Source organism: Perognathus longimembris, chromosome 20 (genome assembly GCF_023159225.1).
Source record: "Perognathus longimembris pacificus isolate PPM17 chromosome 20, ASM2315922v1, whole genome shotgun sequence".
NCBI classification, from domain to species: Eukaryota; Metazoa; Chordata; class Mammalia; order Rodentia; family Heteromyidae; genus Perognathus; species Perognathus longimembris.
In genome coordinates, this window is record NC_063180.1 from 5,874,261 (window position 1) to 5,889,223 (window position 14,963).

The window sequence follows — 14,963 nt, forward strand, 5'->3', positions numbered from 1 at the left end:
CCCTAGGATATACTTGCTTGCCCTAATTCTTCCCTTTGCCTGTGTTAGGTCTGCTGGGAGGATGGCCACTGCCCTCCTTCTTCTTCACCTACCTGAAATCAGTAATCACCTGACTGTCAATCACTTGATGTAAGTCAGTAAAGGACCACAAACTCTGAGGTCCCTTCCTCATTGCTGAGGTCATTTCCTGAACCATCCCTAGGCTCTGAGATGGCTTCCATATCCACTGTGACCCTGCCTCCCGCCTTTCCCCTAAGAATTCAGCTCAACACAAGTCTCCTCTTTTCTTCTTTTTCCTTCCCCGCCCCCCTCTCTGCATGCCTCCATCTTGTGCAGGCTGGCAGTTTGTTCTCCCCCCAATAAACTCCTTTCTCCCTGAACCATGTGGCACTTTCTTTTTGGCGAACCTTGCAGCCTGAGCTACAGGACACATCTTACTCACTATCCCATCCTCCAACTCAAACGTGCTTCAGCGTGTGCAGTATGGCTCCCCAGCAGAAGAGAGATTCACTGCAAAATGTCAAACCTTGCCCTCCCCCACCCCAAACTGACAAGAAACAAACAGCCAGTAAATGCTTCAGCATTAAACATTTCTGGGCTAAGGCGGGGTAGTCAATTTTGACACTGTGGAGAAAAAAATACAGCCTAATTTCTGTTCAAATACACCAAATTTACTGCAAGGATTCTCATTAACTACTGTCAAGGGAGAAGCAGATAGACAAGATAAATTATGAAAAAATTACTTTTTTAATGTACAAAAAGGACTTATTTACAAGTTGAGCATGTCATCTCAATTCATAGCATGTAGAAAAAAAGCTAAAAATGTTTTTTGGCAATATAAATTTGGCTGGACAAGTCACCTACAGTATATTCAGGGAAGATGCTATCTGCAAAAAATATATACAGGTGGGGGAATGGCAAGTGCAGTCTTAGGAAGCGAGCTAATACCACCATGGAACCATAGCCCATGGGCAAGTCCCAGAGCTGTCATTTGGAGTTGGCCTTGGCTTGGAGACCTTAACAAGGAGTCTGATGCACTGGAAGGGGCCAGATAAGCAGGTTTCGATCCTGTCTCCAGACTCTGCTTCAAAGTTCTTCCCTAAAGCCAAGGTCATAGCCAGAATGAAGCTCCATCCAAGTAGTATGGTTGGCTTGGCAAAGTTGCTATGAATTCATCCTAAGGAACACATCTAGGATCTGTGTGTATGTGATGAGAGGATGCTATTCACCCTACTGGACATTCAGAAAAAAAATATTCTTGGAGCCAGTTCCAAAATACATTTCCATTTGGGGCTTGGCCACATTGAACAAGGAAACTCAGTAATAATTCCTCAGACTCTTAAAAGGCAACCTCTCCACCCTCCCAACCCTACCCAAACATCATGCACACACATCGTTCTCTGAAAATAACCAGGGAGGGGAGCAGAAGTCAGGGAATCAGAAAGTACCAGGGCTGCATATGTGGCTTGCATATGTGGCTGTCGCTAGCAGCAGCATGGCATGCAGGAACTTGGGCAGGGCTGTAGTTTTCCATGGTAAGATGGGCAGACAGCTTTGGAGAAACAGGATTGGAAAAACAGTAAACATGCGACTTTCTCTTCCTACTGGAAAGCCTCCAGGGTGGGCAGGTGCCCTCATCCCCAGAGGCCTCAGCCCATCCTTCACCTGGAGCAATGCCAGCAGCCCGAGGTATTTTGAAAGTTTCTTTTCAGGAAGAGTTACACTGTCCATGCAGGAGCACTGTAAACATGGTCAGGAGAGGCCCAGATAGCTTCTGGGCTTGTCCCAGGTAGTATACTTTTTAGTTATTCCCTCTTACTGGGTGCAACTGACGTTTTTTATTCATTCATAATATATCTGGGCAATTTGCCAGTCCCAAACTATGCTTGAGGGGGTGGAGATGCCAATTCTCTTTAACCTGGCATTAGTACAGTACTTATGCAGCACTCATGTGGAATGTTACCCTTTATCTCCATGGCAAGAGACCATAGGAATCTCAAGACTCAAGTTTTGTAGGAGCATCCCGGCAGCTGGCAATTCCTTTTCCTTGCAGGTGGCAGAATGACAAGCCCATCTTCTTGGCACAGAATATCCATACGGCTTCAGCTTCCAACCCAAATATGGCTCCCCCACCCTCTTTCCCCATGTACTTGGAAAGCCCTTGGCCAATGTAATCTCTCATTAGTCAAATGACAGAGGCGAAGAAGCCAGAGCGGAGTGGTCCCATAAACACCCAAGACTGGCAAGCATGGTGTCAATCAGTTTCTCATTCCTTCTTTTCCTTTCCTGTTGAGACTTCTTTTTTCTTTTTCTAGTGTTGTGAAAAGCAGGCCAAAAGACCAGAGAGGATGCCCACAAAACTTCTCTTAAAACATCTGCAGTCTGAACCAGCCATTGGAAAAACATCCTCAAAGGCCTACTTAATACTTCATTTTGGGAAGAAAGCTGGAAGGGATGAGATCGTGTCCTCCAGGGAGGCCAGTCTCACCCAGGGTCTGCTCTACACCAGGGACTGGACCTTAGGTCATCATGTTCAGGAACTTGTTCTCCTCAGCCAGACTGCTGAGCATGGAGCTCATGTCCCCAACAGCCATGTTACTGATGCCCGAGGGGATGGAGGGCAAGGTCAGGGAGTTCCGAGGGGTGGTGAGGCGCGAGGAATTCTGGGAGAGGTTGTGTAGGAGGCTGGGACTCAGCGCACCGGAGAACAAACTAGAGTGATCACCATCATCCATGATGGCATCAAAGTCGATCTGGGGGGCCTCCAGGAGCTGGGAGTCCACGGTGCTAGACACCTGGTTGACCCCTGGTGAGGGTAAGGGCTGGGGCTGGATGCTGTCCTGGCAGGCTTGTGGCTGTGGGGGTTGGGGTCGAGTGGCTGGGCATCCTCCGTGGTTCTCTAATCCTCCATTCTGTTCATACATGTGAATCTGGCCATAGTAGTAGAGTGTGTTGTTGTCCTGTGCCCCACCTGTGTCCTGTGGGGGTGGTTGAGTGGGCACTGACCCCATAGTGCCTACTGCACTCTTGGGCACAGCCTCTGCTGTCTCCTGGTTAGCAGATGTGGTGACCATGGCATGCCCACTGGCCCGGGCATAGGCCATCTGTTGCTGCCCAGCACGTACCCCACGGTGGCGGCCGGCAGGGCTGGGCTCAGGGGGTGGCCGGGGTTGGACTAAGCCAAAGCTGGATGAAGCTGCTCCCATCATGCCTTGCTGTGACTCCATGAAACCAGGCTGATGGGAAGGCAGAAGGCCCTGGCGGTAGCCTTCTTGACTTGTAGTAGCTGCCAAGTGATGGCTTTGCTGTGGATAGTTCTGGGCTGGGTGAGGTGGTGGTACCCCAGCCAGGGCAGAATTGGGAATTCCCAGTTCCTGGTGGTGACTGCTCATCATGGTGGGGTTGGAGGCAACTTCTATTTGCTGAGGGAGTCCCAAATGGCCTGGCTTGACCCCCATGTTGCTGCAGGATGGGGAAAACTGGTTCAGAGCCCCGCTGGGGCTCAGTTGGGGATGGGCTTGGTTGTAGCCGGTCTGAGGGCTCATAGCCGCACTCATGCTGAGGCACTGGCCCCCTGTGGTTGGTTGGTGCAGCTGCTGCATGTAATTCCCTCTGGGGGCTGCAGAGGCTCCACTGGGGAGCTGAAGGTGTGACTGGGTGCTGTCCAGGCTCCCGGGACTCAGTTGCAGACCTTGTGGACTGTAGCTTGGGTACTGGTTAAAGGTTGCCTTCTGCTGCACCACAGCCAGGTTTCCCTGAGGGAAGGATGGAGGCTTTACCTGGCTGGGCAAGGCATCCATGGTGCCCGAGCTCACCTCATTCCACTGCACAGGCATGTTATTTTTATTCAGGCTAGAGGATGCCCCGTAGCCCAGCTGGCAGCCTTCCATGCCAGGGACGGAGGGACCCACGTTGGAGTCGGCAGCTGCTAGCCTTCGGTGGCTGTGCAGCCCGGGGCTGGGCAGCTTGGGGTTCTCAGGGAAGCTCTGGGTGGGGTACACCTGCCGAGGGCTCTCCTCTAGAGTGTCGCTGGTGTGTGCCTTGATGTACTGCACCACGTCGTCAGGCAGCACCAGGTCGTCCTCCGCCAGCCCCAGGCTGGACTCGGGCTCTGTGCTGTCCACCCCAGCGGCCATGGCCTCCAGCACCACGTTCTCGCTGATGCTCGGCGGCCTGGGGGGGTAGGAGCTGTGGACCAGGCTGCTGTTGGCGCTCAGGTGGCCCTGCAGGCGGAACCCCCTCCTCTCGGAGCTGCAGGGGGGCAGCGGACCCGGGTTCATGTTGTGGGCGCTGTGGAATCGCTGCATGCGCGGCAGGGTCAGGGCCTCGGAGCGGCGCACTGGGTCGCTGGCGCGCCGGGCACCACCTCCGGGCGCCTCGTGGGGGAAGGTGGGCGCAGCCCCGAGATGGCCGTGACCGTAGGCAGGCCCATCGCTGCCACGCCGCGGGCCCAGCGGGTGCGGGTAGACGCCTGGCAGAGTGCGATCAGGTACATCCAGCATGGCCAGCCGGGTCCGCAGACTCATGCGCTCCAGGCCCGGCAGCGGCGTGGGCGGCGGGCCCCCCGTGGCCGCCGCATACTTGGCGCGCAGGCTGTAGTGCTGGGCGGGCGTGAGATTGAGCATCCCCGAGCCACCTCCGCTGCACTGGCTGGCCTCACTGGAGCGCCGCGAGGCATCCGTAGAGATGGGGTCGTAGGAATCGGCTGAGCTGGCGTTGTGTGGACGGCTGGCGCCCAGGGGCGAAGCCTCGCTGGATCTGCGGCTGGAGAAGTAGGGGGAGATGCCTGAGGAGCGACGGCTCACTGTGTAGGCAGAGCTGACCGTGCTGGTGGAGCTGTCCCGACGCTCCTGCAGCTGGCTGAGCATGGTCACCTCGCTGGCAGACAGCTGGGGCAGTCGAGCATTGGGCAGCAGCCCTGCCGGCCCTCCGTCCCCAGTGCTGCTGAAGTTTTCCAGGACAGAACCTGTGGGGAAAGCACAGAGGTCAGTTCCCAGGACAAGAGTCCAATGCTGCCTGCCTTGTCCAAGCAAAGGCCAGCTGTTGAATCTGATCAGTTCTGAATGCCAGAAGGGAAGGAAAGGATAGGAAGTGAAGAAAAGGCACCCAGAACCAAGGGTGGGTGGGGAAGCCAAAGTCAGGAGGCTAGAACTCATCTTAGCTCTGTCATGGAGCAGTTGATCTTGGCTCCATCTCTGCAGGGTTGACCATGTGTTCTCATTACTTGGACCCTCAGTTTCTCTAGCTAGGGGCAGATAAAATGTGTCTCTCCATAGGACTAGGTTATAGGAGGGGGAGAGTGGCCCAGGAGGGCTCAGGCCATAGTTTCCTACATCTTTCAGTGTGGGGTTACTTGTTGAGTCCCCTGACATGGAGTTTAATAAGCACCCTGGGATTCACTCCTGTGGAAGAAGAAAAGCTAGGCCACAGGGACAGGCAAAGGAGAAGTGAGCCCCGCTGCCCCCCCGCCCCCAAGCTGATATCAGAGATCTCAGGTCTTCCCCCAGTTAGGTCCCTCACATTTCTCTGGTTGTCACTGGTGACCACTGGATGTAGCCACCTGAAAAGAATAACCTTAGCTGAATCAGCAGCCTTCAACACAAGACACCATAGTGGGGCTGAGTTCAAGGCTACCTGACAGCAGTCCTTTAAATGGGGAGGGCAACATATTCTCTTCAAGACTGATCTGTGTGGAGCATCAATGTCTACTGCATGGATTACTGGTCCCTGGAGGGTAGCCTGGGCATCCATACTCAGTACTGTACATGCAGCACTCAAGAGATGCTTGCTGAAGGCACCTTCTATCTCAAAGTGCTGGCTAAACACAGTGCCACCATCTTCATGAAGCCTTGCTGCTCTTCCCAGCTCTTCCTCTTCCCAGCTCTGCCCTGAGCTCTGTCTTTGGTGCTACTGGATTTATTCTGCAGTAGAGTGAGAACCTGGTGGCACTGTCTTCTAAATATGAGCTTTCTTGGGACCAAGATGAAATTGATGTCCTCCCCCTGGCCCTTGCTCATCACATGACTGAGTGGTCAGACAAGGATGAGAATGATAGAGTGAGCGTCTATCGGTACTGTGGTACAGTTGAAAGAGTGTGGGCTTCAGAGCCACTCAAGACTAGGCTGACTTACACCTGCCCTTGATCTGGATAGGTCACTTCCATCTTTCACGATCCTTCTCTGTGCAATGAACTTGCACAGAGGAGCTATCCTACTGTGGTCAGCCAATGAGTTGTCTGATGGGAGTGGACCAGCTGGTGCAGCCTTAGGCTCTTTTCAACCCCAACCTGAAGGCCCTGGGCATCCACTCACCACTTGCTGGGAGGGGAGGCAGCTTGGTGTTCCGGGTGTGTGGGGCCGGGCTGGCCCACGAGCAGGAATCCTTGAGTGACTTGAGTTTCTCCCTCTTGAGCTGCTCGAACCGATGCATAGTGGTCATGTGTTTGCGTAGCTGTAGGCCACCAGCCGAGGGGGCAGCCAGGGCTGGGGGGTCGCACCCTAGTGAGGTGTCATCCAGCGCTGTCAGGTCTCCCAAGCTCCCGGGCCTGGGCCCCGGCATCTCCACGCCACTGTCATTGTTGGGGACACTGCCCAGAGGGGAGGGCTCGCTGCTGCAGGATGACTGGGCTCCGGGGCTGGACTGACACAGCTGCAGGGTGAAGGAGAAGACATAGGCTCAGAGGATATGAGATGACACCTGGTCCCTTGTCTACCCTGCAACCTTCCTGAGCTCTGCATGCATGCACAGGGGGCACTGGTGAAGGAAGGAAGCAATCTGGAAGAGGAGCTTGAAGACCACCACCATCTGTCTGCCTGTGTGAAATGGTCAGGTCACTTTCATTCTCAAGTGTGAGATGGAGCTGACCTGACTCCCCTGTGCCTGACACCTGGAACCAGTACAGCCTGAAAAGAAGGACTCATTCCCAATGAACTTTGATGAGTCCACCATGAAAAACAACAGAAGCCTGCTAACCTGGTGCCTTCTATGGGGCAGGGGGCTCTCAACCTTAGAGAGGCAGCTGTTTAGGTAGGGAAAGGTTGATCAGGCAGGGAGGTATGAGATGCAGTTCCCCCACTTCTGGCCACCCCAAATTGTCCCTCTCTCAGGGCCAGGGTATAGTAGAGCAGATTATGGACAGCACATATGTATAACCATCAGTGCCATAGAACCTGAGCTACACCTACTGTGGCCTGAAACCTGGGCCTGGATGATGCTCAGCAAGGATGGAACACCTTGGGGTTCCTCAGTGCTACCCCACGAGGGCATAATAACCAGGGAAGCAAGGACCTTCCAGGTCTGGCTGTGGTACCATCCTCCTCCCTCTGCTTGATCTCCAAGCTCCCTTGTGGGTCAGTCCACCTCTCTCCTATAGTTTAGACTCACATGTGCCCTCCTGTGAGTCCCCTCTGCAGCTTTGTTTCCACAGCTCCCCACAACTGCTAGTGTTTGTGTTCCCAGGGGCCCACCTGCAGTGCCCTGTCACTGCCTCTCCCAACCTATGGTCCCAGGCCGGCAGCCTGCAGTCTCCCTCAGGCAGGGGCACTACACAAGCATCTCAGCCCCCCTCACTCACCGAGCCCGCCCTCACCCCCCCTACCCACCTTCCGCTCACCTCAGTACCGTCTATCCTTAGGGGAGGTACAGTTGGGAAAAAAGGGGTGGAAACAAAGAACAGGTGGTTAGAACAAAACAAGCACAGGCCGAGTGGGGAGGATGCAGGGATAGGACAGAAGGTGGGGACCCATAGGGACACTGGAGTGCTGGTTAGAAAGGTAGACATGCAGGGGACACCCTGCCCAAGGCAGATTGACACATATGGAGGGGATGTTCACCCTCAGCCTCACCACAGCTGACCAGTAGAAGCTGGGTTGGAGAAAAGAACCCAGACTAGAGATGCATGTAAGGCCCAGTGAGGTAAAGAGAGAAAAACTGAGTTGGAGTGGGGAGAAAGAGAAGGGCCCTAGAACAGAGTTCACAGCTGGGGCTGAGGTTTGGGGCCCTGGGCAGAGCTCAGAGTTGCCCTCTGCCAGCTGGGCTACAGCGATACTTACCCCGGAGCTCTCTGTCTTGATGGCTTTGACGTGCAGGCAGTCCTCCACAGCCTGGCTGGTGCTACTGGCCTCCGCACTGTCCTCAGACCCGCGGCCGCTGGGCTCGGCGCTGGCCTCGTCCCCGTTCTCCTTGAGAAGTGAGGTGCGGAGGTGCACATCATTGCGCTGCTTCTTGGTGACATGAGCGTCTGGGCCATGGACCGTTTTCACATGCTTCCGGAGAGAGCTGGGGTCTGTGTACCGCTTGGTGCAGCCTGGGATCTTGCAGATGTAGGGTTTCTAGGAAGAGAACCAAGCATGTGTGACTGACAGAGACACAAGGACAGATGTCAAGAATATACACCCCCTTCATCTTCCAGAAGCCAGCCCACATGACTGCAAGCCTGGCATTTATTACTGTGACCTGATAACGAGATAAAAACATGGGACTCTGGGGTCATACTCACTCCACACATCCACAGACACTCATCCACCACCCCCATACACATATATCTACCCTACACATGCTTGTCTCTGCTTACAAACAGATACCCTCCACTCCGCTGCACATAGCTACAGGTTCATTGACCCCTTCCCCTCAACTTCCTCATATCAACATGCATACACATACACACAAACATACATCCTTACGTCTGCACATGTAAACACACACACACACACACTCACACACACACACACACGCTTCCAAGGCTGGCTCTAACCTAGGGAGACCTGAAGACTTCAGAGCCTTTGAGAATTTTCCTTCCTTTCTTTCCTTCCCTCCCTCCCTCCCTCCCTTCCTCCCTCCCTCCCTCCCTCCCTCCCTCCCTCCCTCCCTCCCTCCCTCCCTCCCTCCCTCCCTCCCTCCCTCCCTCCCTCCCTCCCTCCCTCCCTTTCTGCTAGTACTGGGGCTTTAACTCAGGGCTTGAGTACTGTCCCTCAGCTTTATCACTCAAGACTAGCACTCTACCACTTGAGCCACAGGTCTTCTTCCAGCTTTTTGGTGGCTAGTTGGAGATAAGAATTTCATGAATGTTTCCTGCTTGGTCTGGCTTTGAACTGTGATCCTCAGATCTCGGCATACTGAGTAGCTGTTGATTACAGGTATGAGCCACTAGTGCCTGTCTCCTTTGAGCATTCTTGTACCTTCTTACTAGCACTGGAGCAAAGTTCCCTGGGGTCCACACAGTATCTAAGCTGTTAGAAATGTTCTTTCCAGTTTGCCTGAGTGACAGTAATCCTGTGGCTGGATTGGTACTGGGAATGGGGAGGGGCTGCATGGATTCCTTTTTGTTTTCTTCTGGTTCTCAAGCCTCACATGGGTTCTGGCTTTGGGGAGACATAGGCTGCTCTGAGCTAAGAAAAAAATTCTTTAATCTGAGATGGAGACTTGCATTCAGCAGCTGATGCTTTACCTTCACTGGCAGGCACCCTAATGCCAGAGTCTCAAGGGCACTAGTGACATAGGCTTCTTTGGTCCATTAATAGGGAGTCAATGGCCTCACCAGGCCCAGACAGCACTAGTGGTTGGAAAGCTCACCACTAGCCACTTGGTCCTCAGGGCAGGCTACTGTCTTCATCTGGACCCCTGCTTGGGAGTGACACAGGTAGAATGATGTTTTGGGGATGGTACTCCTGGGCCCTAAACATAGCACCACTTCCATGCTACCTGACACTGGGGAGTCACCTCACCTCTCTGAATGTCAGAATCTTCATCTACAGGACGAGCTACAGAATCCAAACAACAGCCGGGGAAATGAATAAGGTGTGGGGCTTGTGTCATGACACATCAGACACTTGGACAGCAGAACAGACATTCTGCTTTGACTTTAGCTCCTTGTGGAGCTTGTGGTAGTATTTCTAGTAGTGACAGAGTTGGAAACTGAGGCACGGAGAGGGTGAATGTGCCACAGGACCCTATACACACCCTTTCAGAGAGGAAGACATGCTACCCAGGCCATGGAGGGCTGATCTGCTATGTGCAAGGATGTGCAGATGAGTGCTAGTGTGGGTTCCTGGGAAGTGGCTACCCGTTTCTGACAGGTGTCTATAGGCTACACCTGGTGCAGTTAGGGGTCTGCACATCCCATTGCATTACCTCATTGGAGTGCGTACGGTTCTGGTGCTTGGCGCGGTCAGAGGCATTGGAAAAGGCCTTGTTGCAGCCCTCGTGCTCACACACATATGGCTTCTCCCCGGTGTGGGATCGCAGGTGTGTCTTCAGGTTCTCCAGGCGAGAGTAGGCCTTCGAGCAGCCCTCAAACTGGAAGGCAGGTCAGCCAGCCCAAACTGGTCAGTGTGAACATCCCAGATCCAACACAAGGGGGCTCCACCGGCTTCCTCCCCAGCCCCTCCTCTGCAACTTCTTCCCTGATGCTCCCAGAAGCACAGATTTTTAGTAATAATAACTTTCCTTTCCAGAAAACTTGGAAAGGGCTGAAAATTATAACAATTAACTCAACATGTACCATAGACCTGATGGAAAAGCTAAAACTATATGTAAATTCGTGTATAAATGTATGTGTGTGTTTATTTTGATATAAATAAGAACATCCATAAGCAATCAAGCCATCTTTAACCTTGGATTAAGCAATGGTCTTAGATGCCATAAAACTACAAGCAATTAAAAACATGGATTCCATCAAAGTTCCACTTTGGTGTCGGAAAGGAAATTGTCAAGAAAACTTAGACAATTCATTAGAATGAGAGAAAGAATTGCAAGTTTATGGATCTACTACCTAGATATGAGAACTCTTACAATTTAACAAAATGACAAGTAACCCAAGTAAAAAAACCTGCAAATGATTGCAAATATACCGTTCTCCAAAGAAGATATACAAATGGTCAATAAGCACTTGTATGTTCAATATCACTAAGTATTAGAGAAATGCTAATCAAAATCGCAAGGAGATATGATCTCACACCCACTGGGATGGTTAGAACTAAACAGGTAATAACTATAGGTAGGATGTGCTGAAAACCTGACTATTCCACACACTGCTGGTGGGAATGGAAAATAGCAAAGCCTTTTTTGGGAAAGTCTGTCAGGTCTTTGAATTGTTATAGGACAGAACAATTCTATTCCTTAGGGATACCTATCCAAGGGAATTGAAAGCATGCTCACACAAAACATGCATAGGAACGTTCACAGCAGCATTCATTACTCAGAATAGACAAAAAGTGAAAACAATGCAAACTATCCTTTTTCCACTCATCAATGGAATATTATACAACCAAGAAGAAAAACTACTGTTTCATGTTTCAAGGATGGACCTTGGAAACATGTTAAATATAAAGAGCCAGACCCAGTGGTATATATTGTATGATCCCATTTTAATGAAATGTACAGAGTAGGCCAATCAGAGAGATGGAATATAGTTTGGTAATTGTCCAGGGATGGAGGAGTGATGGGGGATGGGGAGTGACTGCTAATGGGCACAGGGATCCTTTTGGAGAGAAGAGAATTCTGTAGAGGTAATTAGTGGCTATGACTGCAGAACACTTGCCAATAAAGGTAACATTTCTCACTGCCTCTTGAACATTGCCAGTTTAGTAAGCCAGAATGATTTCAGAGATGTTATCATGAAAACAGAATACATGTCTCAGAATCCATGGCATGAGGTACTTCAGAGGGCCCAGTGGCAATCATGATAATGGGCTGGACCATTTCTGCTTTTGACAAAGGAGCAATTTTCCTTTTTCTTTTTAGGTCCAAGATCAGGAATTGAACTCCATATGGGCTGCTTTCACTCACTGGCTAGCATTTTACCAATGGAGTCACACCTCCAATCCCCAAAGGAGCAATTTCTGAGTGCTAGAAAGCTAAAGTTCCCACTGCTGGGCTTCTAAGTCCTGGTGCCTCAGTTGAGGAGACTGAAAGGTTTTTGTTTTTTGCTTTTTTTTTTTGCTTTGGTGCTGGGATGTAAGTCAGGGCCTCATTCATGCTAAGCAAGTGCTCTACCGATGAGTCACAACCCCCCTAGCCTCAGTTAAAAAAAAAATAAAGGTTACAAAGTGATTTCTAACACATCCTCACTCAAGTCAGAAGTGAGAGGACACCTCTTTGAAGGTGTGACACAGCCAAGGCTCTCTGCCCAGTGTCCCCAGCTAAGCAACCCGAGGGGTTCAGCTGTGCCTTGGGGATTATAGTTAGACACAGTCATGGGGACAGTGGTGGTCCCTTGATGTGGTCAGCTAGCTGCTCACATTCAGGAGAGGGTGTTTGTTTGTTGGTGGCGGTACTAAAGTTTGAACTCAAGGCCTTATGGTTGGTAGGCTGGTGCTCTACCACATTTACTTTAGCCACATTTCGGGCCATCGTTTTTGCTGGCTATTTTTGAGACAAGGTCTCACAAACTTCCATTTTTTTCTGCCCAGGCTGCCCTTGAATCTCCATCTTTCCACTCTGAGCCTCCCATGTAAAGACTCCATGCATGAGTCACTAGTGCCTGGATCAAAGAGAGAGATTTTGAGGTTCATTATAGCTGTAGATGAGAGGACTCAGGATCCAAGATAGGCAGGAAGCTGGGGCTTGAATAGGGCAGATGGCCCACTGCCAAGTCCCGTTCTCATACCCAGCCGTGAGGGGCCCTGGGCTCACCGTGCACTTGTGTGGCTTCTCACCCGTGTGCCGCCGCATGTGGACCACCAGCATGTACTGTGCCTTGAAGGGCTTCTGCTCCCGTGTGCAGGCCTGCCAGCGGCACACAAACTCCTTCTTCTCCCCGTGGATGTGCTCGTTGTTGATGTGCTGCCACAAAAAGCCGCAGGGTGACGTCAGCAGCCTTCCCACCGTGCCCACTGTGTCCACCCACTGTGTCCAGACCATGCGCCCAGAGCTGACCACTGCACCACTCCAACAGACTTCTGTCTCTGCAGTGGACCTACCCTGTAATAAATGGGTTTGCTGCCCACCTAGACTTTGCTCCTGTGTGGACACTCATCCTACTTGACCCTCAGTCATCACGTAAGGACCTTCACTGTCCATTCCATGGAGTGTGTGCTTATTGCTGACCTACCCAGATGACTTGTGTGTCAGGCCAGGCCTGCTCAGTGCTGATCACCTATGGCCGTTCAAGAAAGCACTGTGGGGAATCCGAATCCCACCTCCATCACTTGGTCGTCTGAGTGACCAGGGGCCCTGCTCACCCCTGGCTGGCCTCAAGGCTCTGGTTTGTGGGGACTTGATGATGTTCCCGAGCTACAGAGCACACTTAAATAGGGCAAGGCAGACATACTTATACTCCTATGCTTCAGAGATTCTTCTGTGACCTGTTTTATTGTGATAGGAAAACAGTGCCTCTTTATTGTCTGGGTTTTTTTGTTATTGTTGTATTGAGGCTTGAACTTGGGCACTAACCCTTAGCTTTTCTTGTTCAAGACTGGTGCTCTGCCACTTGAGCCACACACTTCCACTTCTAGATTTCTGCTGGAGATGAGAGTGTTTTGGGTTTGGCTGGCTTCAAACCACAATCCTAAGATCTCAGTCTTCTGAGTATCTCGGATTTCAAGTGTAAGCTGCTGGTGCCTGGCTTTACCTGTTTCTGAGATTCACTTATGAAGTGCTGGCTTTTGCTTGATGTTCACCAAGGCTCAGGAACTCCAGGGACCTGCTTGAGGCCCTGGCCTGAGGTAGTTCTAGGCACCATGAAAGGCTGAGCCAGGTATAAAACATACCAGGGGAGGAACGGGATGCAGCAAAATGGCAGAGGCCTGCTCCTCCAGGCAGGGGCTAGAAGACTTCTGGGGAGTTGGTCCTTTGAGCTGCCCCTGACAACACTGTCCTGGCCAGTAAATGGGATGAACACTTCCTGGGCCTCTGCCCAGGCCTGGGCCCCTCCTGGGTGCTCCTCCTCTGAGCTCATCTCAGTTCATCTGTGTGGAAGCCCTCATCTGAGTGACTCATTTAACTGAGATAGGAACATTAGTCCCACATTACAGAGTGAAAGTACCCTGGGCCTCTTCTTCCTGTCCCATGGGTGCTGTCACATCTTGAGGTCAAGTGTATGTCCTACCTGCCTGTGTCTGGGGTTATGCTGGGCTTCTTCCCTGGGAGAGTTGGGATGGGACATGAAGGTAGTGAAGGTTTCCCATTGCCCCCCGCACCCCAGCTTCCCCCTCTCTCTTCTCATCTCCCTTCTCATCCCCCACAACCTCTAAACCCACAGCATTCAGGGCAGTAGCCACTTCTCTATGCAGATACTAAACACTTGGAAGGCAGCTGGTTGGAGCTGGGATGGGCTGGAAGTGCCAACTACTGACTGGTTTTAAAGACTGAGAAAAAAATGCATTACCATCTCCATGATTTTATTTTATATTGAGTTTACAGGTTGAACGGCCTTAACCTGAAAATCTGATAACTAAAATTCTCCAGAATCTGGAACATTTTGAGCTCCAACACGGTTCCCTGAATGGAAAAGGCCATAATTGACCTCATGGGACAGGATGCAGTCACAATGCAGAGGCACTAAAAATACAACAATAAATGAGTTACCTTCAGACTGTGGGTATAAGTTAGACACTAAGCAAGGAAACAAGTGAAGTTTGTGTTTAGATTAGGGTCTTATTTCTAAGATCTCATTATATATGTGCAAACATTCTTATACATAAAAATCCTCTGAAATATGATCAGATACACATAGCTATTGCACCTTTGTGATCCTCTCCTAAGAATATTCTCCTTTGGTCTCAATGTGTGTGAATGCCTAGAGTGGTGTATAATTTATCATATCCCAGTGTATTTTTTTCTTTGTTGCTATTTGTGCTTTCTTTTCCTTTTGTCTTGTTTAATCTGTCTTTGGGTGGGTAAGGGGGGGCACAGAAATGGTGGGATGAAGGGTGAACAAATGCACCAGTGACACTCACTAGACACTGTTGAAAATGAACTATACAATCTGTTGGGGAGGGGGATTGGGAGGGAAAAGCTGGGAGTAA

The 14,963-nt window shown here is 51.3% G+C and overlaps 1 protein-coding gene across 3 annotated transcripts in view; it reads right to left on the reverse strand.

The window, feature by feature from the left end:
- Window positions 1-2,312: 2,312 nt before the first annotated feature.
- The window catches only part of Gli2 (GLI family zinc finger 2), a 232,660-nt gene continuing 220,009 nt past the window's right edge, over window positions 2,313-14,963 (reverse strand). For all 3 annotated transcript variants that reach the window (XM_048368932.1, XM_048368933.1, XM_048368934.1), the window contains 5 exons: window positions 12,631-12,780; window positions 10,129-10,293; window positions 8,052-8,330; window positions 6,312-6,648; window positions 2,313-4,966 (listed from right to left, as the gene is read on the reverse strand). In XM_048368932.1, coding sequence (XP_048224889.1) covers window positions 2,520-4,966; window positions 6,312-6,648; window positions 8,052-8,330; window positions 10,129-10,293; window positions 12,631-12,780 — 3,378 coding nt within the window. In that variant the 3' untranslated portion in view covers window positions 2,313-2,519. The remainder of the gene's footprint in view (window positions 4,967-6,311; window positions 6,649-8,051; window positions 8,331-10,128; window positions 10,294-12,630; window positions 12,781-14,963) is intronic.